Consider the following 23,239-nt stretch of genomic DNA (forward strand, 5'->3'; position numbering starts at 1 on the left):
AACATGACTGAGTATTCTTTTTCCACACTTTGGCGACTGGCAGGGCCTCCAGAGTCCCAAATATAAGTATTAAAATGGTTAAAAAGTTGATTTTGCATAATATGTCCCCTTTAAATAAAATTGAATTTAAAACGTGCAAACTACACAAAATAAGAGACTTTAAATGATAATCATCATAGTACTATTTGTTATTTTAGCAGCAGAGGAGAGCAAGGCCAATCATGCTTAAACCCTGCTACCATTATCCCCACATGTTTTCATATTTAGTGTTTCATAAAGTAAGAAAATAAAATGACAGTCAAAGAGATTTCAGGGTTAGCGTAAGTATCTACTTTGTTTGTGCTTAACAATAAACAAAAGAAAAAGAGCTTCTGTGTCTTACGCCGTGTTCAGACCTGCACACATTGAAGCTACGGTCATATTTGATCTGTGCAGCGACGGCGTCCTCACCTTAAGTTGTCTCTCCTTGGCCCTGTTCAGACCTGGTACTAACATCCGTCCTTAGTGATCCAATCATGGCCCCATCATGCTAAGAACAAGTGTTCACACCTGGCATTAAAATGTGTCCTGGATGCGTCTCTTATGACCACATCTGATCTCCTCATGCTTCCCGGCTCTGCTGAAACCATTAGAAGAAGCTTTGGTCCATATTCCAGCTGCCGTCTGGCTTCACTCGCATGGCTGTTGTGCTTCTGCTTTCCCTCTGTCACTGGTGATGGGAAATGAATGTGTTTCAACACAGACATGAAAACAGTCATATAGAGCTTAGAGACACGAGCTGTGATTTCCATGGACTCAAGTCATCGGAATAAAAGTCTGATTGAAATGAAACATCATGTCATGTCAACAAGCTCATTCTGAAACTCTGATCCTAAACAGTCCATTCAAACAGGAATATTCTGATTTGTCTTAACGTCCGAACAGTCTTAACTTCCTGGTTTTGTTCTGTCACGTGTCTGATCACACGTCTACTTACTGCTGTGTTTCCATTCCATAAAAGAATATTAAATAGACACGAAAGTCACAGACCTGGAAGAAGAGGAGACTCAGACGGACAGTGGAAGGTTTTATTATTTATTAAAATACGCTGCACATGTCAAAATAGTCTGTTCTGTGGACGCACACCACAGTCAGATCATTTCATTCTGTGTCCACTCAGGACAAATCTTTAAGGAATGAAGACATTTTGACCACGTAAACTTTGCGACATCATTTGACAAAGGATTCAATGTAATGTTCACTTACAGCTCTAAGGTATGAGCACTGATCAGTGTAAACATGCTGTGAAACACCCGCTGATGTCAGCTGAGGACAGATTGTGAGGACAAATTTGTCCTCACAATCTGTCCTCCAAATGTGATTTATGTGATCAGAGTGTGGAGACGGGATCACTGAGGATGGATGTTGATACCGTGTCTGAACGAGACCCTTATCCTCACTCCCCGCTCAACAACAACAACAACAACAACAACGACGACGACGACAACAACAACAACAACAACACGCACGCACACACAGATGAAACCATGTTGTTTGGTGTTTGTTGACCAGTTCATGAGAACTATTGTAAAGTGCCAAATCTACACAAAAGTACTGGATCAGAACTCCAGGGATTGTTGTGTGAATGTAGGACGTCGGGTAAATATCAGCTGATAAACATTTCTCTGTATTTGTCTGGATCACATTCTTCCTTCAGTTAAACCCAGATGTAATGAGACAGACAGCAGGCTCAGAGGAAAGGGGCGGGGTCTACAGTCAATCTGAGTCACAGAGTGGTTTAAAAAGAACAACTGACAGCACCAGTTTAATTCCATTGAGAATTTTGTTTTTTTTTCTCTGCAGGTTTGGCTGGAACCAACAAAACCTGTTGTGAAACAAGTCAGAAGTGAGTGAACTTGATCATTAGCTCATGTTTCATGGCTCTGTGTGTGTGTGTGTGTGTGTGTGTGTGTGTGTGTGTGTGTGTGTGTGTGTGCGCGCCTGTGCTGATGGTTTTCTGTATTTTCCAGGACCAGCAAACACCCTCTTTAGACTGTCGGTGAAATTCTTTCCTCCAGATCCTGGTCAGCTGCAGGAGGAATACACCAGGTCACTGTCTCTCTACTCTACTTTCTACTGGAGGTTAAAGTCTCCTCATGCATGTGCGGCATTAGATTGACTTTGATTCACTTTTAGTTTATTGTAAAGGTGAGAAAAGAATGGGTTCATAGATGCAGAGTTCATTCTGTGTGGAATGATTTGGATGAGGATTTAGAAAAAGTAAATCATTCATGAAAAACATTCTCATGCCGTGGAATAGTGTCACAGTAAAACACATGAACACAGAACTAGTGGAGAAGTTAACATTTATAAGATAAGACTAGATAAAACTAGATATTCATCTGTCGTGAACATGAACATATCGTCTGCGTATGTGTTTATTTCTTATAGGTACTTGTTCTCGCTGCAGATGAAGAGAGACCTGATGGAGGGCAGGTTGATCTGCTCGGAGAACACTGGAGCTCTGCTCGCCTCTCACCTCGTCCAGTGTACGTCTAACATGAATCCTTTAATGGAACAGTCACATGTCACGTGGTGTACGTTAATGATCTTAGAGAAACTGTTGACCCTTGACCTCGTCTCTCGTGTGCCACAGCGGAGATTGGCGACTATGACGATGCGGCTGACGGAGACTTCCTGAGGACAAACAAGCTGCTGCCTTATCAAGAGAAGGTGGAGGAGAGGATCATGGAGCTCCACCGCAGACATGTGTGAGTTTGTCCTTCTCATCTGCATCACGCTGAGTCTGTTTCAGGGTCGTCGCTGCGTTGTGTCTTCCATACACTCTCAGCTGCTTGCTGTTATACCCCCTTCATTCTTTCAACAAACTGTTTTCTTCAGATCGTGCATGTCTGGAGAAGGTTCATTTAACGTCTGTGGAGTTCATGTGAGTGCAACACATGTTCATGAGTTCACATTCATGAGAAGCACTGTCCGTGGAGTTCATGAGTTCATATTCATGAGAATACAGGTTCCAGGCACTTCTGTATTGGCTTCACTTTGAAACCTGGTTACACTGTAAAAGTCAGAAATGACGTCATACATAGTTTAAACATATCAGTAAAGTATAAAGTATCATATAAAGTATCAGGGCCTCATGTAGCACTATAGGCACAACATGAAGCCCAAGAAATAACGTGTAATCTGATCTTGTGACGGGACAATAACATTGCTTCACTACACATATGCTCTAGTTATTATTAAGTAACGTGAGATCTGTGAGCGTGATTCTCTTTGACTCCTGACACCATGTGAAGTCGGTTTTAAGACCGTTTGTCATGACGTTGTTGACCCAGTCTGTCCTCTGACCCAGGCACCATCACATTATCCTGGATAATTCAGAGCAGAATTACTTCCTGCTGTGATGATGTCGTGGTGTCACATTTTATTTTATTATTTTATTATTTATTCTTGCCAAACATCTATAACAGGGCTTCCAAATTTGGCCTTGTATTTAAAAATGTAAAAGAAAAAACATTTTCACTCACTAAAAACTCAGTATATCTCTGTTTATGTTCTCTTTTTGTAAGACAGAAATGATGATGTTTGAAATTTAAATATATTATGTATTACATTTTATATATGAATATTTAAGAGGTCAGATCCAGTTAGTGTAATTTAAGCTGTGTTTCCACTGAGTGGAACGGTTGCATTGGATTATCATTGAAGTTTAATTTAGGTCTGGTTGTTAAAAACAGACTTTCTACACTTTAAAAATATTGGTGTTCATTTGTTGCCTGTGCAAGTTGCATGTGGGCACCCTTGATCTACAAGGGTCTCCTTGTTATCTCAGAACCATCCTTTGGCCAACGGGCTCTTTTCAACCCAGTGTGTTAGGCAGCTCTAAAGACCTCGGCTAATCTCTTCCTCTGGTTGCCAAGCGGCAAGTTCCCAGGTCCTAATCCCCCCCCTGCTCTGGGCAGTCTATTAGCCATAAGGCCAGTGGGGCAGTGGGGCAGTGGGGCAGGGGAGGGAACCTAAAGAGATTCAGCCGCTTAACGGATGAACAAAATTAGAATGTGGTGATGATTGGATGGATATGTCTTCCTAACATGCTGTTTGGTTGTAATCACACATTTTTTAGATAATGCCTCTCAAATCCTCATAGTTATAGGGGATTTGAAGTCGCACCACTGCTCGTCATCTGGCTTTGTCTGGACTGTACGTGGTAAATGAAAAGGATGCATTACATGGCATCATGGCCACCAGGGGTCAAACTTCATCGTCAAGATGCTAATGTGAAGCCTCAGCTGCGTGTGGGTTGGGCTTTTCCAAAATAGTGAAAACAAGGGGGGTGCTTTTTTCTGCTTGGTCGTTTTCTATTACTTCATAGTAAATGATAAATGGTCTGTATTTATATAGTCTTGATGCTGAATTCACACTACAGTTGTGCCATCATTCATCCATTCACTCACTCACTCACTCACTCACTCACTCTTTCATACAGCACATTGTTCAGTTTGACTCCTGTGCTTGTGACATCACACTCGATGCTCAATGAAGCTGATGTTTGCTCAGACTCTAAATTTAAGCCTTTAAACTGGGTCAAAAGGTATATAACTGCAACTAACAATTATTTTCATCTGTTGATTATTTGTTTGATTTATTTTATTATTTTGTTCTCAAATGTCTTGTTTTGTCCACAAACCAAAATGATTCACTTTGAATGATTTCTTTGTTATCCAGAGCAAAGAAATTAAGAAAAATATTCATATTTAAGAGACTTAAACAATCATAAATCATGTTTTAATCATGAAAAAAGCTTCAAACCGATTAATCGATGATCAAACCCAGTTGTCGATTCAATTAGTAAACGATCAATAATCTATTCATCGATTAATTGTTTCAGCTCTAAAAAAGTGTCTGAAATCCAATTATCGGTTTAGCTGGATTTGTGTTTTGTGAAAAAGAAGATGTAAATGAATCGATTAGAGGTTTTGTCCAAATCTCAAAATGATGATGTTCTTAAATGTCTTGTTTTGTCCATGAAAATGTTTCAGTTAAAATGATTTATTTGTAATAAGGAGCAAATAATCTGAAAACACCAATTAGTTTAGTCATTGATGAGTTGTTGCAGCCCTGCATGTAAATGTTAAAAACATTGGGCCAGTGAAGGATGTGTAGAGAAATATGTATTAAAAAGTCATTTTGTGGAAACTGATCCTGCATTGACGTAAGACGGTGCCAGTGAGTGAGTCATGCACATGGAAAAAAGGTTTTTTATTTTACGCTTCCTTCTCCAGGGGTCAAACTCCAGCTGAATCTGATTTCCAAATCCTGGAGATTGCTCGTAAACTGGAGATGTACGGCGTCCGCTTCCACCAAGCGGCCGACCGCGAAGGCACCAAGATCAACCTGGCTGTCGCTAATATGGGCCTTCAGGTTTTTCAGGTGAGTGAGGTCATCACATCCGCTGTGTGTGGTCAATGTGGTCGACATTTGGCGAGATCATTTCTTTCTTTTTCACAGGGCAACACAAAAATAAACACGTTCAACTGGTCCAAGATTCGCAAACTCAGCTTCAAAAGAAAGCGCTTCCTGATCAAGCTTCACCCAGAAGTCCATGTACGTGTAAAGGAAATCCACGTTTGTCTGTCTGTGTCAGACTCACTCACTCACTCACTCACTCACTCGGCGTCTTTGTTTGCAGGGACCACACCAGGACACTCTGGAGTTCATGATGGCCAGTCGAGACCAGTGTAAAATCTTTTGGAAGATCTGTGTGGAATATCACTCGTTTTTCCGCTTGTTGGATCAACCTCAACCCAAAACCAAAGCTCTCCTCTTCACCAGAGGCTCCTCCTTCAGATACAGGTGTCAACTGCTCACTAACCACTGACATTAAAGAGTAAACATTACTGTAAGTGTGGGAAAGCTAGCTCAGTAGTAGCAGTACAGCTGGGTGATGTCAAAGCCAAAATCAAATATCTACTATTTATGATCATTATTACGTGCTTAAAATACAGTTCTAACCTTTCATTTCAGGTTCAGAAACAATGAAATTGGCTATAAATATGACACAAATCATTGGCTATAATAAGTCTTATGAAGTTAGAATTAATGTATTTGATATAATAAATGATGATGATCATCAATGCAACAGCCTTTAAATGTTTCAGATGTGCGCTACCTTCTTATATGACAGACATGTGATAATGTCTGTGAGTGTCCACACACAAACATAAACATAGTCCACACACAAACATAAACACAGTCCATACACAAACATAAACACAGTCCAGACACAAACATAAACAAACATAAACACAGTCCACACACAAACATAAACACAGTCCACACACAAACATAAACACAGTCCATACACAAACATAAACAAACAAACACAGTAAACATAACACAACACACAAAACATAAACATACATACACCATAGACACAAACATAAACACAGTCATAAACAAACATAAACACAGTCAGACACAAACATAAACACAGTCCAACACAACGTAAACACAGTAAAGCACAGTCCATACACAAACATAAGACACAAACATAAACACAGTCCATGGTACACACAGTCCAGACACAAATAAACACAGTCCAGACACAAACATAAACAGTCCATACACAAACGTGTCAGACAGTCTAAACACAGTCCATACACAAACATAAACACAGTCAGACACAAACATAAACACAGTCAGTCCATACACAAGCGTAAACACAGTCGTAAACACAGTCCATACACACAACGTAAACACAGTCCAGACACAAACATTCACAGTGTGTGACACAGTAAACACATACATAAACACAGTCCATACACAAACAGTAAACACAATATAAACACACAGACACAAACATAAAAGTCAGACACAAACGTAAACACAGTCCAGACACAAACATAAACAAACATAAACACAGTCCAGACACAAACATAAACACAGACATATATAGACTATTTTAATTCCAAGCATTGACTGCCAGTTTTAAATGCCCTTGTCATTATCTTTATTTCTATACTGCCCTCGTGATATCTGGAGGTAAAGCTCCGTTCCATCCGTCATCGTAAGCTCTCCTGCGACATGCACAATGAGCCTCATGTAAAATGACATCAAAATGACATGTAATGTCATGTCGTCACGTGCAACCAGACTCGGTAAAAGCTGCCAAACACATGATCATGTTCTACTGAAGAAGAGCTGAAACAAGTGATTGAGATCATTAACTCCTTGGGGAAATGTTTGCTGACGTTATAAATCAAAGGTACTGAAGAACTTGGATGAGAGTTTGTCCAGTTTTGCCTTTAACTAACTCCTGAACACAAATGAAAAGCAGCATAGCTGAGAGTTGTAGTGTTATAGTGTTATAGTGTCATGTGTGTGTGTCTTTTGATTTGGTTGTTGCTTGTTCATTCATGTGTCGTCACTGTCCAGTGTTTTAATTCAAAGCTCTTTCTCTCAGTGGAAGAACTCAGAAGCAACTTCTGGAGTACGTGAGGGAAAATGGAGCAAAGAGAACGCCGTACCAGAGGTGTGTGTTTCCATATAATGTACACAATCAGTGCTGAGTTTGTCTTTTAACATTCTTCAGAAACACAGACTGTGTAATGTTTTCTTTCCTCAGGAGGAACAGTAAAATACAAATGTCTGCTCGTTCCTTTGCAACAGATGTGCCAAAACAGGTCAGTTGTGCCACGAGATTCAATTCTGCTTCAAAGCAGGAAATGAGGCGCTAAACAAATAGAACTGGGGTTTGTGATATTGATGTCTTTGTCAAGATTTCATCGAACCATCGAACTTGATATTTTACTAGATTTGTTATAAATAAAAGCTGTGTCAGGGGAAAGGGCCGTTAGGGCTTTACATTTCATTATAAGGGGAGATAACAAATGTTTTAATTTGATTTAAAAAACCCTGACATTAACCTTTTCCAACATTTAATAAAACTGCCTTGGAAATGATCCAAAATGATCCTTGACCTGCAGAACACATGAGGCTCATATGTCACGTGTTGTTCATAAAGCAGATTGACTCCAGTCATCAGCATCAGGTCAATGAATATCCTCTCCCTCGAGTCACATTGTTCAGGGAGTGAACTAAGCCTTCAACTGTATGACCATCTTTTCTCTGTGTTCATTGTTTCAGAGCTTGTCGTTCAGCGACAGTCTCAGGAGTCCGTGTTCCCTCGGCTCAGCCACAGTGTCCTTCCACACGTCCTCCGTCCTCCCTCGGACAGAGCTGCAGCCTCGGCTTCAGCCTTTTCCCGCGCTCGGCTCGTCTCCTCAGCACCTGCAGAAGCCGCCGCCGCCGCTCCACTCCCCACCACAAGCCACGCGACCCCCCAGCCCGCCGAGGGAAGACGCCGTCAAGGCCACGCCCCCGCCCCACTACACTTTTCAAGGTGCCCCCAGCAATCAGGCAGCAGGACACTGCAGCCCCGTGTTTGTGTGTGTAGAGAGTGGCACTTCTAAGTCACAGCCCTCCAAAAATGGCAATGAGGATAACGAGCTTGGGGGAAGGTGGGGCACAGTGTGCTCGGTGGGTGGGGGGAGGAGGAGGGGGGGCGTTCTCACACCGGAAGCGTTTGAGGCGGAGCTTTTGCGTACGAAGCAGAATCCCTTCAACTCTCCTCTTCACGTCACCGAGGAGTTTATAGACGACGACCCCGCTGAGATTTCCTTTTACGGCGGCGGGGCCGAGGCTTACTCTTTCACTGTCGACGGTAAAGTGGGTCAGTTTCAGAACGTAGAAGACGCTAATCTGAGTCAAAACACAATCTTTAGTGTTGGCATTGAGGATCTGAACGGTAACAGCAACCCTTTCCCTGATAGCATTGTGGGTCACTCTGAGACCAGCTCGCTAGTCAATAACCGCTCCGAGTGCAGTTCACTCGACAACCTGGGCCTCAGCTCTGCTGGCGAGTGCCTGTCGCTGGGTTACGGCGCCCCTGACTCCTCCTCGCTCCGCCTGCCGGGCTCTGACATCCAGTCAGAAGCCAGCTCCATGGTCAACTTCCCGGCGTGCTCGATTCGCTCCGAGAGCAGCTCGGCCGTGCAGTTCAGTGACCTGGTGGAGCAGCTGGAGCAGCTCAGTTATCCGCCCACAGCCACTGAGGGCTCCGGCAACGGCAGCTCAGATTCAGACTCTGACTGGGGCTCCGACAGCATCCTTCCCCCCGAGCAGAACCTCTTTTACAGTAACCCCCTAACAGGAAGCAGCGGGATCGAGGGTTTCCTGCTTCAGTGCCACAACCTGCAGGCGCTGGCGTTCGCAGACAACTCTGCGTCCCCTCACATTCAAATGTAAAATAACGATAATGACAATAATAATAATAATAACAATCAGAATAATATTTACCAGCAGCTGTCTTCATCTCCTCTTTATCCTGTGGAGGAGAACAATTTTTACTAGTGCTGTCATTTAAAAATCACTCCTGTTTCCTCATGAAAATCGACTCATCATGGAAAGATCCACACTATTCTGTTTTCTGTTTGAAAACGCATCAAATCTGCCACAGATGCACCAAAACAAAGAAGACCCATTTTTATCATCATTATTATTATTATCATTATTATTATTATTATTATTATTATTATTATTATTATTATTATTATTATTATTACTACTATTATTCTTACTATAGCAGGTTCATTCAGCAGGATGTCTGATGTCAATCGTAAGTATTGACAGTAAAATAATAATAATAAGCATCATAAAGAAAATGCACTGTAAAACTTGACGCTGACATTGGGAGTCAGTTAAAACAAAAACCTGTTGTCGGATTTAAATGATTTTAAACGAGGGCTTTTGTTGGTGCTTTGCATCATTTGGTCCATCATTGTGCACATTGTGTGTGAATCCTGGGGGCAGATTAGAGTTAATAGTCCAAACATGCTGCCAGAGCTCGTTGGATTATCCCTGCAGCCACAAAAGAAGAGAGTGACCTCTGTGGTTTGATCTGTCCAGGCAGAGCAAGTTGTCTAAAGTCACAGTGGAAATACTGAGAATGAAAATGCCTCGAAATCCGCTTGCATTTCCGTCTATTTCACATCACGCACAATAAAACAACCTCTTCACTCTGCACTGCCCTCGAGAGGAAGCGTAAACGTCCATACCAACGCAAATGACGTATAAATAAAAATGAAATATACGTATAAATGACCTTTAATTGACTATATGCACATTTAGTGACTGGTTTTCAGTAAGCCAGCCGTTCTAGTTCCTGTAAACTGTCGGCCACAGATGCAGAAGATGCTCTGCAAAAGTTACCGAGGCTGTTGAGCAACAAATTATAATATTAAGTGGAGGCTGTGCACAGAGGGATGTATCAGTGCTTTGCTGTTGTCTCCTCTTATTATTATTATTATTATTATTATTATTTTTTTAAATTTTAGGCCATTTTGAATCCCTTGGGACCAACTACTAAAAGACAACGTAACAATTTTACAAATTAACATTTGAAACTAATCACAAGAACTAACGCTGTCAACGTTAACATGTCGACTTTTAGCTGCAAACTTTAGCTGAAATCCACAGTGTGGTGTTGTGGACACAGATTTGAAGCTGGATGGAGATTTTAAACAAAAACATAGTCGTGTGGATGTAACCTGAACGAGTCCTGGCCACGGTTTTCATGATACTCTTTCATCTCGTTCAGTCGTCTTATCTGCAGCACTTGGCCTCTTTTTGACCAAGTGTTGGTTTTTCATTGAGTCAATTATTTTCAATAATAGTGTGTGTGTGTGTGTGTGTGTGTGTGTGTGTGTGTGTGTGTGTGTGTGTGTGTGTGTGTGTGTGTGTGTGTGTGTCCCCCAACACGTCACTGAAACTGGGATCAGATGAATGAAGTTTGTCATCATATCTTATATCTAAAAAAAAAAAAAATTTCTAAACTAAATTTACAATTATTATGAATCTCTTGTCTTAGATGATGTCTCTGCGCAGCGGGTGTGTTTTCAGTCTCTAATCTCAGGTTACTCAAAATGAAAGCAGCAGTTCAGCTTCAGCGACTTTTAAAAAGTCCAACTTCTACCATTTGCACTTGAGCTTGTTGCTGCCACCTGCTGGCTAAAGTAGTCCGACTCGTCCACAGTGAGGAGAAGGTGAAGGAGAAATCATGAGAATAATAGTTCGCTCACTAACATTTGACTTCATGTTTAGTTGAAGTTGAAGAATGTCATTAACACCACTTTCTACACAGTGAATGTATCGCCAGTGTCCAGGAGAGAACCGCACAGCATTGTGGGAATTGTACTATCTTGTGTGTTTGTTGTTTGCAGTGTGGTAAAGGTTGACGTTGCTTTGTTTCAGGCTTCAGGATGGTTTTATAGGAAGGAAACGGGGAGGGGCGGGGTTTGCACATTAACTATAGTACTTGTGTATTAGCTGGATTTTATTGAAGCATTTCAATGACCAGTCACATGATCAGAGTCCGGTCAACCGTCAGGACTGACACAGATCCTGATTTAACTCAAGTACAAATGTGACTAAACGGCCAACACATACAATACTAACGTTATGTCTGTCCTGTGTATTGATTTGTTTTTTTGTTAAACTGACTAAATCTGATCAAAGTAGATTTCCTGCTGTCAGTCGTAACGTACGCAGTACGAAGTTTTCTGCCGTGAACGCGGGTTTTGGTCTCGTGTCGCACTTGCACCGCGGTGCCGTAAAGCACTTCCTCTCACTCTTATTCCTGCTTTTAACTCAGGTGTAACTTCCTGTTTCAGAGTTCGGGACGCTTTCCTGCTTTTAGCCGTTCTCATTGTCATTTTGAAGGATTTAAATTTCCCCTCATTGAAATAGAAAACTGTCATTTCAGAAGTGTTTTTATATTAAGGTTTTGCTTTTTTTTTTGTCATTTCCATTTTTTTGGAGTGGGGCGGAGCCTCGGTTGCTCGTCCGCCGTGTCACGTCCCTCACCTCTCAGCTTCACACATTTAATCCACGGCGTTTATAACCAGCTCAGCTAAACTGCACTTGGAAGTAATCATCACTTAATCCTGAACTTGTATATTTTATTTTGACTAATTATATAAACTACTTGTACTTAATGTTTGTATGTTTCTACTCTCAAGAATAAAGGAATCACTTTTGGGTACCATGAATGTCAGATTCTTTTTGGGATGCAGAATGAAATCTGATTGTGATTCTCTCACCTGCTCTTAACAGGATAAAAATAATCCTCATCTCAGTGTTTGAGTGTGATAAAGAATCCAGTTCAGTCATTTGAAACTTCTAAACCATCATTTCCTGGACAGTCGAGGGACATGTGGGGACATGTCCTCATGATCCTGTTAGTTTGACAAATGAAGCCTGCAGTTGTCGGGGGTCGGGTTTGAACTCGGCCGTGTGTGTGTGTGTGTTTGGTCAGGCTTTGTGCCAAGTCATTCCACAGTAACCCCGCCCCACCCCACCGTCCTCTCGTCCTCTCGTCCTCTCGTGTCATTGGCCTTTCACTTCACACTGTAAACAAGTATTTTCCCTCCAGACAAACCACATTCTTCATCAGTCTTTTTTTCCCTTGAGCAATTGTTTCCGGGTCGAGGGCCGACTTTCTTTTTCTTTTTTCTCTCTCCCTCTCTCTCTCTCCCTCCCCCCTTCCTCCCCCCTCTGTAATAGAATTAGAAGAACAGCTGTGTTGAGCTGTTCTTCTGTCGTCTGTTAGACTGGAGTGGTTTCTCCGAGATGGAAACGTGCTCATATAAGTTAGTAATAAATCATTTGTCGTGCTATAAAAACAATGGCGATAGGGGGAGAATGTGGGAGACATTACATTCTCTCTGTCTCCTCTCTTCTTATACTTGTTTGGTGGTTTGACAGGTTTAGTGAAAATGATTGTTTGAAGTTTTGAGAACATAATAATTATTATTATCATTACTATTAATAATGTGTATTCAGCAGCAGTAAAGAGGACATCAGGACGGATTATCCCGCCAAACTGCTGAATGATTCTTTTTTTCAAATCACGACTGAAATGTTGTGTACGCCTCGTTGTCTCTTCAACCACTTTACTAGCGCAATGTTGCTCCACCTGTCTCACCATGTTTGGAACTTGTTGTCAGTTGTTAGAAAAGCAAAGTTCATTCTTGAGTCTCTTCTTAAATATTAACACTCCCACCATCATATTTTAAGTTGTTTGCAGTGTAATCTAATGTAATGTAGATGTTTAGTTTACCAGGATATATTCTGGAATGGTAAACTCTAATCTGGCTTGTGTTTCAACATAGCAGCTATGTTAATAGCATAACATCTAGCAGTTGTTACATGTCATTTTTGACAGTTGCTACAGTTATGTGTGAATTCTCTCTGTCATCATTTAAAAAAATGGTGCATTTTGTGTTAAACTCAGAAGTGCTCGTCAACAGAGTACCGTGTGTTTAAGTCCACCCTTAAAGTGCTAGGCCGCTGGATGGCACCAATTGTTTGTTTTGGGACTGAAATTATGGAAATGCAAAGAATTGTGTAATATACCAAACTCTTCCACTCACAAGCGTGGCTGTAAACAAACTCTAGAGCTATGTTCCCTCCCCCAAGGTTAACGCCTTCTAAAGATTTTGGTATAAAAAGTAGTTTGTTAAATTCCTGTTTTCCGTCCTCCACAGATCCAGTGATGGACAGCCCTCAGCTCTCGCCCTTCAACTCCAAGGATCCGCTCTGCCTGTCGCCCGCCTTCCAACTGTCCACCCTCAGCCTGCCAGGTCAGGCGCCGTCGCCCCTGCAAAGCCCCATCCTGAGTGAGGTGGGCAGCACTGCCAGGCTAGAGGAGGAAGAGGAGGGCAGGAGGAAGGTACACTGCTCACATGCCACCCTTCCACCCCCTGCCTCAGTCACAACCCCTTTTAAAGAGCAGATATCACAGGCTTCTCCTGCCAGTTCAAGGAGTTTTCTAAGTGGTCTGATTCTTTTATCTGTTTCAGCGCTATCCTACAGACAAGGCCTACTTCATTGCCAAAGAGATTCTGACCACAGAGAGAACATACTTGAAAGACCTTGAGGTCATCACCGTGGTAAGTTGATCCTCCTTTTCACTTTCTTAGGCATGAACTGAAGTTCTCCTGCTCGTCTGAGTTCCACATAATGTCCAAGTATGTCTTACAGTACAATCTCCAGACCTGGTCCTGATCCGAATGTCTGGACATTATTAAGAGTTCATGTCTGAAAACCGTTCATTTTCATAAACAATTGTATGGCAGGCCCTTTGGCTGCAGATGTTTTCCTGGACATGTAAATCATATGTGTTTGTCCAGTGGTTCCGAAGTGCTGTGATCAAAGAGAACGCCATGCCCGAAGGCCTGATGACCCTCCTGTTCTCCAACATCGACCCCATCTACGAGTTCCACCGAGGCTTCCTCAAGGAGTTGGACCAGAGGCTGGCTCTCTGGTAGATTACCTCACATACAATATTCATATGTGTGTTCATACATGTGTTCATACATGTGTACATACGTGTGTACATACATGTGTTCATACGTGTGTACATACGTGTGTTCATACGTGTGTACATACATGTGTACATACATGTGTTCATACATGTGTACATACATGTGTTCATACATGTGTACATACGTGTGTTCATACATGTGTACATACATGTGTTCAAACATGTGTTCATACGTGTGTACATACATGTGTTCATACATGTGTACATACGTGTGTTCATACATGTGTACATACATGTGTACATGCTTGTTCATACATGTGTTCATACATGTGTACATACATGTGTTCATACATGTGTACATACGTGTGTACATACATGTGTACATACATGTGTTCATATGTGTGTACATACATGTGTTCATACATGTGTACATACATGTGTGAACACATGTGTATATACATGTGTTCACACATGTATATACACATGTGTGAACACGTGTACATGTGTGTGACGTTTCATCTGTGATCATCTAAGAAGCCTCTTTAGTTCTGACTAACTGGTGGAATAAGTGAGTCGGGGTGAACGACCTGCGACCTTTAGACGGGTTTCAGAGGCAAAATACCTGGATTTTTCCTCCAGTTTGTCAGAACTGAAGAGGCCTCTTCAATAAATTGGGACCTGGCTTCAAACCTTCCAGAGTTAGCCTACAGCTAACTGCTGAAGATGACTGTTACTACGGTTTATTTTCCAACACTTAACATTTTGGAACGTAAAACTTCCTCAGGGAGGGACGCTCGAACGCTCACGTCAAAGGCGACTACCAGAGGATCGGCGATGTGATGCTGAGGAACATGTGTGCTCTGAAGGTGACTTGTAGCTCTTGGCTTCACATCATCCACCGTCTCCTGACTCGACCGACGTTGTGTCACGTGTTCCGTGCTCGTCTTCCCGCAGGAGTTCACCAGCTTCCTGCAGAAGCACGACGAGGTGTTGACGGAGTTGGAGAAGGCCACCAGGAGACTGAAGAAGCTGGAGACGGTCTACAAAGAGTTTGAGCTGCAGAAGGTCTGTTACCTGCCGCTCAACACGTTCCTGCTCAAACCGATCCAGCGCCTCATGCACTACAAACTCATCCTGGAGAGACTGTGCAAACATTACTCACCCGCTCACCGGGATCATGACGACTGCAAGGGTGAGTTCTCCTTTTTTAACCAGACTGCTTTACACTGTAAGACTGTAAAGTATGGGATTCCACGATAGCTGCTAACTTTACTGTTAATAGCACTTGTTGTTGTTGTTGTTGTTGTTGTTGTTGTTGTTTGAAAGTGAAGTGAGTTATTCTGTTGTAATGTTGCTTTTTGCTCATTTTTCTTCTTTCCCACAAATCACTCTAAAATCAATGCATTAAAATCAATGTTAGCACTTATCAGCTCCTGCTAATAATAAAACAAATAAAGTCATAAATATGTTGTGTTTTAGCTTCGGGTGCCCTCGCTAAAACAAAATGTACCTGAACAAATGAATAAAAGCTGTTAAACATGACAAATGAAACTGAATAATGTTTTTAAATGGTTTGTTCTCTGATCATCACGGTAAACTGGCAACTGCTATTTTTACCCCTTTCTATTCATCAAGGAACAACTCTGTGGGCGAAACCTATTGTTTTTACATTCCCTCTCCTAAAATACTATGTGTCGTAACTGATTTGACCCCTAACCTTTTTCTTTTCTCCTGTTTTTGCACAGAGGCTCTGAAGGAAGTCGCTGAGATAGCCACTCAGCTCCAGAGCAGCCTGATCCGACTGGAGAACTTCCAGAAGCTGACAGAGCTGCAGAGAGACCTGATCGGCATAGAGAACCTGACGGCACCAGGCAGAGTGCGTGCAGTGACGCAGAGTGGAGGCTAGAGGGTGCTGTGAAAGTGTTCGATCAGCAGTGTTGACATTTTCTCTTCTTGTTTGCAGGAGTTCATACGAGAGGGATGTCTGTACAAGCTGACTAAGAAGGGGCTGCAGCAGAGGATGTTTTTCCTGGTTGGTACACAAACGCTCCACTGTTCCATTCATCAGAGTCAAACCAGGATTCAGGAGATAATTCCTCCGCTCGTGTGTTGTCTTTCCAGTTCTCTGACATGCTCCTCTACACCAGTAAAGGTGTCACAGCAACCAATCAGTTCAAAGTGCACGGACAGCTGCCTCTTCACGGCATGATCGTGAGTATTCAGACTCTACATCGCCCCCTGGCGACATTATTAGACGACGAGTCCATGTGTCCGTAACGACCATTATGCAAATCAACGTGTCATATATGCTGCTGTGTAATGTAGTTGTGAGAGCAGAGATTAGGTGGTGGCATTTTATTGGGTGAGTTTTCTTTTCTTTATTACAACTTTATTTACTGATGCCACCTTCAACTTTTCCAGAAACAAATCCCAGACTCGAGCTTTAACAAACTTGACGTGTGTCTCAGCTGAGATAAATGTGTTATTGAAAGATTGCCCAGCTCATATTTTACAGTAAATATTGTTTTATTCAATTATTAACAACAAAGACAATATTAAGATTTTATGTTCCTTTCAAGTTCAATATAGATCTGATTTTGCATATTATTTAAAATTCTATTTACTTATATAGATTGTATTGTTAAAAATATCAAACCTCCGTTTAAAGATTCATTTTTTAAATTGTTTAAATGGTTGACTGTGTAACACTAGTATGACACAGACATGAGCTCTGGTTATTGTAGTGTCTGTAAAGAGGGGGAGGGGCAGGGGCGTGGTCTCCTGACTTTAACATGTTTCTGCTTCACTCCTGGCCGCAGCTCATTGTGCTGGACGCACCGGTAAGTGTCTGTGTGGACAAATCACCAGTGAAATCATGTCTCACAATCATCTCAGACTAACTCACTCCACACAAGCTGGACTTAGTTTGTCTATAATCTGAAAAGACGGAATTATTTGTGTTGTTATATATTGTGAATCAAATGATCTGAGAGACGACTAGACCTCTGGAACTCCTGGAAGTTTCCATCATGATACAGTTTGTCCTCGGTCAGACTCGCGCTGTGACTGAGGACAGTACTTGTTGACGGTGACGGAGGCGTCAGCGATCTGTAGCGTGACATTGTACCAGTTCACTGACGATGAACGACGACAACGTCTGCGTCGCTGCGTTTGAGAAGAGACGGCGGGCGTTTTAGAAACACAAGTGGTCGCCCCATCAGCTGACTGTCGTAGGTCTACTATTGTACCATCACTCTGGGACCCGAGCGAAGGCTACTGAAGAAACACAAACAAATAAGTGCTGTAGCGTTGCACTTAGTGGAAACACACCAGTCCAGAGTGAGAAAGAGAGGGCGCCTCCTATTGGCCTGTTCTAATAAACACCACTTATTCCTTCAGTGCAAAGACAACGTCTATGTGCACAGTAAAACATGTCAATATGGGCGGAGCCTCTCAGCAGTGGAGAGATTGTCTTGGTCATCTGTGTCATGGGAGGGGCCGTGACAAAGAGCAGTCTGCCCCACAGCTTTAACACCGTGGGTTTATTTGTGGATGCTTCAGTAGAAGCTGTTGAACAACAGGCATCAGCACCGTGTTTTGTGACTCCACTCATAATATAGTAGATAGTTGGATGACAGCAGCTCCTCCTCCTCCTCCTGATTTCTTGTTTTGTCTGTAGGTTGAGGAGAGTGAGAACGAGTGGTCTGTCCCTCACTGCTTCACCATCTACTCCGCTCAGAGAACCATCGTCGTGGCTGCCAGGTTCGTTAAATGTTAGTCATGTTCAGATCGCTCATGCTAATTAGCTGTGTGTTAGCGCTCGTTTCATTTCCACACAGATTTACTTATGGATTTCTGTCACAACGCGATCTTCTGTACGAGTTTGTGGAAATCATCATCCTGAAGCTAAGTAGCGACATCCTGTTGCTACTTAGCTTCGGCTATATCCACTTAGTGTCGTGTGGCCTTGACTCGATGGTGGGCGGCGCTCATATGAAAAACAGCTTCATCCACACGCTCTAGATGATATATTGGTCCAGGACCAGGATTCAATACAAGAAAAAAAAAATTAAGAAAGTAAAGAAGTCAAAGAGCAGCACAAACATCCGTGAACGAGTGAACGAGTGAATTCTACTGCTCATAAAATAGGGTGACAGGATAAATGCAACTTGTCCCCGCCCACCCCTGAGCTGGTGCTGTATACACACTAACGCTGCCTCAGTCCGGTCTGATAGTTTTGCTTGACATGGCCTGTTTTCAGATAAAAGCATGAAATAAAGTGTCATCGTTTCTCTTCATGAAGACGTTTGTGTGTAACTTTAATATCTACACACAAAGATTGTTTTGATTCATTATGAATAATTACTCTGAGTGAACAGATGCTTATTCTCATGCACAGACTGTGTTAATGCATGCATGCGTGCTTTGTACCGTTAACACGCGTGACTTGCTGTTTGTTTTGTCGTTTCTCGCTTGTATCTGCGCTCAGCTCTAAAGTGGAGATGGGGAAGTGGATCGAGGATCTGAATCTGGCTATCGACGCGGCCAAGAACGAAAAGTCCAGCATCTTCCTGGACGTCGGCGATCACTCCAATCGTAAGATTAAACCTTCTGTAACCCGGGAACATCGTGGTGTGTTTTCTTTCCTCAGCTGACTAAAGGACAAATCTTTTTTTTTGCTTCAGACACAGAAAACATCCACACATTTAATCCCTTTCCTCCACACAACTTCCTGTCCCGCCTGCTCCCCTCCCTCCCTCCCTCCCTCCCTCCCTCAGGCTCGTCTGATGAGGTTTCTCTGGAGCAGGAGTCGGAGGACGACATGAACTCGTCCAGGACGTCACTGGACAAGCAGACGCACCATCGTGCAAACACGACCATGCACGTGTGCTGGCACCGCAACACCAGTGTTTCTATGTCTGATCACAGCCTGGCTGTGGAGGTACTCCCCCACCCCCACCCCCACCTCCTCCTCCTCCTCCTCCCTCCTCCCCATCCTCATCCAGACACACTCACACCCAAACACCAAACTTGCACTTACGCATGTTCTTTCCTTTCCTCATGTTCTTCTTGTTTTCCCTTCCTTAGCGACAGACGCTGCCTTCAGCATGAAGATGATTAAAGATGATTAAAGATAATTAAAGATGATTAAAGATGACTAAAGATGACTAAAGATGACGAAAGATGACTAAAGATGACTAAAGATGATTAAAGATGACTAAAGATGATTAAAGAAGACTAAAGATTAAAGATGATTAAAGATGACTAAAGATGATTAAAGATGACTAAAGATGATGAAAAGATGACTAAAGATGACTAAAGATGACTAAAGATGATCAAAGATGATTAAAGATGACTAAAGATGATTAAAGATGATTAAAGATGACTAAAGATGACTAAAGATGATAAAGATGATCAAAGATGATTAAAGATGACTAAAGATGATTAAAGATGACTAAATGACTAAAGATGATAAAGATTAAAGATGACTAAAGATGATTAAAGATGATTAAAGATGACTAAAGATGACTAAAGATGACTAAAGATGACTAAAGATGAAAAGATGATTAAAGATGACGAAAGATGACGAAAGATGACTAAAGATGACTAAAGATGATTAAAGATGACTAAAGATGATTAAAGATGACTAAAAGATGAAAAGATGACTAAAGATGATTAAAAGGTGATTAAAGATGACTAAAGATGATTAAAGGTGACTAAAGATGACTTAAGATGATGACTTATGACTAAAGATGAAAGATGACTAAAGATGACTAAAGATGAAAGATTAAAGATGACTAAAGATGACTAAAGAAAGATAATGACTAAAGATGACTAAAGATGACTAAAGAAGATTAAAGATGACTAAAGATGACTAAAGATGACTAAAGATGACAAGATGACGAAAGATGATTAAAGATGATTAAAGGTGATTAAAGATGACTAAAGATGATTAAAGGTGACTAAAGATGACTAAAGATGACTAAAGATGACTTAAGATGACTAAAGATGACTAAAGATGACTAAAGATGACTAAAGATGATTAAAGGTGATTAAAGGTGATTAAAGATGACTAAAGATGATTAAAGGTGACTAAAGATGATTAAAGATGACTAAAGATGAAGATGATTAAAGATGACTAAAGATGACTAAAGATGATAAAGATGATTAAAGATGATTAAAGATGACAAGATGACTAAAGATGACGAAAGATGAAAGATGACTAAAGATGACTAAAGAAGATTAAAGATGACGAAAGATGATTAAAGATGATTAAAGGTGATTAAAGATGACTAAAGATGATTAAAGATGACTAAAGATGACTAAAGATGATTAAAGATGATTAAAGATGACTTAAGATGACTTAAGATGACTAAAGATGACTAAAGATGACTAAAGATGATTAAAGGTGACTAAAGATGACTAAAGATGACTAAAGATGATTAAAGATGATTAAAGATGACTAAAGATGAACTAAAGATGACTAAAGATGACGAAAGATGATTAAAGGTGATTAAAGATGACTAAAGATGATTAAAGATGACTAAAGATGATTAAAGGTGACTAAAGATGATTAAAGAAGACTAAAGTCGTGCTTCACTTATCGTACAGTCGACTGTGTCGTTAGAAAGCACCTGTTTATGTCGAGGATGATTTGAGAACATGTTCTTTATCTCATGTTGACGCAGAAGGTTTGTGTCAGTTTGTAAACCACGCCCACTCTGCAGCGACAGAGACACGAGATCCAATCGACCTGACCTCGTATAAGCGGTAGAAGATAGATGGACACAAACTTCTGTCTGTCTCCGAGCTAAAGCAGCTGTATATTTAATTAGATTAGCTTTTGGTGTCCAATAACTGTCCAATAATAAGACCAATGACAATATCTGAACTTGAATTTCACTGGTGAGTTCATAGAGAATCTTTTTGTGACGACACCACATTTGAAGGCAGCATGTTAGCATTAGCGTAGCGTCTGTCTTTTCTTCTTTTCTAACACAAACGTTTTCACTTCACAGACCTGGAGAATTTCCTAACTGCTTCTTCCTTCCCTCCTTTAGCTCACTCACAGCTAACATGCTAACACTTTCTCTCCGCCTTTTCTTCCTCCTCCTCCTCCTCCTCCTCCTCGTCGTCTCTCAGTCTTCACCTCTTCTCCGGCCATCTCACCGGAGCTTCCCCCTCGCTATCTGCTCGGCCAAACCCAGAGACCAAACACCATCACTCATGTTTGCTGGTACCGAAACCAGAACCTGTCACTCACTGATTACCTGCGCGTGAACCAGGTACTAGAGTCACAGGCCAAAAGCAGGAAGTGGGAAGATAAGTGGATATTTTTTTTAAAAAGAATCCAATTAAGGGGAAAATTGAAAACAATATTTTAAAATAATGCCTAATTTTCTTCTCCATGAAGTCTGCCATATTTCTTTGCAAAAGGTTGTAATATTCACCTTCACCTCTAGATGCCACTACATCCCACATAGTGGTTCTTAATGAATGCAAAAAAAAACAACAGGTTTCTCATTATATTTATGAAAATCTGATTATACATTTTTTCACAGCCAAGGTTTTTTTTAGTTTAAATCATAACAAGTTCATTTAACAGTGGAAATGTAATAAGCTGCCAGTGTTAGTGCAATGATTGACCAGTGTTTTTATACTTTATACTTTTATACAGTAGTTTTATCTTTAATGATTCTTTTACATTCACATGTAAACAATGAAGACGGCAGAGATGCATGATAAATAATGGTGTTATGAACCAGTCACTGGTCACTGATTTGAGCGTGGATTACAGCGGTTTAACCGTCGCCTGGGTTCTGTCCTCATCTTTAGAACCAGCTCTCTGGTTACCTGCTGAGGAAGTTCAAGAACAGTAACGGCTGGCAGAAACTCTGGGTCGTGTTCACCAACTTCTGCCTGTTCTTCTACAAGACTCATCAGGTTCGTCTCCACATGCTGGGATCTGTCACTGAGGCTCCGCCCACATTCACACATTCACCACAAGTTCATTTTTCAACTGAAACGCTTCAAAGTCGTTTACACTGATTTTCAAAAGCACAAGAACATGATGCTTCTGTTTAGGTCCGAGCAGTATATTGATAATATGTATCTGTGACATTTTATAAATAAAATATTATGGATATTGATTCAAAAATACATGGAATGGACACAATTGCATTTAAAAAGTGGCAATGTCATTGTTTCTAAGACACATAGATATCCTTCATTTAACATTAAAAAAGCCAAACGCAATAAACCAGCTATCATTTTAATTTGAACATGACGTGATACTGATCCTAAACAGTAGATGTTTTATTTTAGAGTGTATTTACACTGTGTTCTCCTTTGTGTAGCACAAACATCTCAAAAGAACATTTTCACGAGTGCAGAGAAACAACCTGTGCGCTGCTTTATATCCACATACAGTATATCTCGTATCTAAACCAACAATATTGAGATGTTATTATTATTATTATTATTTAGATCTTAAAGCCTGATGCAAATATTGATGTGATATAGTCTGTATAAAGATCCCTAAAGATTTGTTTCTTTGGGCTTGAGTTGAAATATTTCAAATTTAAAAGAGTGACGTGATGTCAAAGCCACTCGTCATTGAAATTGTTCCAACGTCACTTTCACCTCAGCGCTGTCGCAATGTGTTTGTTTTCAGGTCAATGAAACACTGTCGGTGTCATTTATGTCATTATGATCCCATTTAGACTCAACTAGATGATTAAGTCTTTGAGCTCCATGTAAGCTCCACCCCCTCATCCAAATCTGGGTACATAAAAACTCTAGAGTGCCGTGAGACAGCCTCACTGTCGTATTGCAGATTTTATAATCACAGCAGAG

General features: G+C 41.2%; 1 protein-coding gene across 5 annotated transcripts in view; it reads left to right on the forward strand.

Moving 5' to 3' along the window:
- The window catches only part of farp2 (FERM, RhoGEF and pleckstrin domain protein 2), a 38,838-nt gene extending 16,391 nt beyond the window's left edge, over positions 1-22,447 (forward strand). Inside the window, exons 4-26 of one of the 5 annotated variants that reach the window (XM_044043880.1) lie at positions 1,843-1,885; positions 2,010-2,088; positions 2,431-2,528; positions 2,636-2,750; positions 5,283-5,430; positions 5,509-5,604; positions 5,690-5,853; positions 7,463-7,531; positions 7,625-7,682; positions 8,146-8,401; positions 13,605-13,789; positions 13,920-14,009; positions 14,250-14,383; positions 15,168-15,249; positions 15,338-15,575; positions 16,129-16,259; positions 16,347-16,415; positions 16,505-16,594; positions 17,203-17,223; positions 18,063-18,145; positions 18,873-19,015; positions 19,162-19,325; positions 22,220-22,447. In XM_044043880.1, coding sequence (XP_043899815.1) covers positions 1,843-1,885; positions 2,010-2,088; positions 2,431-2,528; positions 2,636-2,750; positions 5,283-5,430; positions 5,509-5,604; positions 5,690-5,853; positions 7,463-7,531; positions 7,625-7,682; positions 8,146-8,401; positions 13,605-13,789; positions 13,920-14,009; positions 14,250-14,383; positions 15,168-15,249; positions 15,338-15,575; positions 16,129-16,259; positions 16,347-16,415; positions 16,505-16,594; positions 17,203-17,223; positions 18,063-18,145; positions 18,873-19,015; positions 19,162-19,325; positions 22,220-22,432 — 2,769 coding nt within the window. In that variant the 3' untranslated portion in view covers positions 22,433-22,447. The remainder of the gene's footprint in view (positions 1-1,842; positions 1,886-2,009; positions 2,089-2,430; positions 2,529-2,635; positions 2,751-5,282; positions 5,431-5,508; positions 5,605-5,689; positions 5,854-7,462; positions 7,532-7,624; positions 7,683-8,145; positions 8,402-13,604; positions 13,790-13,919; positions 14,010-14,249; positions 14,384-15,167; positions 15,250-15,337; positions 15,576-16,128; positions 16,260-16,346; positions 16,416-16,504; positions 16,595-17,202; positions 17,224-18,062; positions 18,146-18,872; positions 19,016-19,161; positions 19,326-22,219) is intronic. The other 4 variants (XM_044043882.1, XM_044043883.1, XM_044043881.1 and 1 more) reach the window with 4 other exon arrangements.
- The last annotated feature ends 792 nt before the right edge of the window (positions 22,448-23,239 follow it).

The sequence above is a fragment of the Solea senegalensis genome, linkage group LG14, assembly GCF_019176455.1.
Source record: "Solea senegalensis isolate Sse05_10M linkage group LG14, IFAPA_SoseM_1, whole genome shotgun sequence".
Lineage (NCBI taxonomy): Eukaryota > Metazoa > Chordata > Actinopteri > Pleuronectiformes > Soleidae > Solea > Solea senegalensis.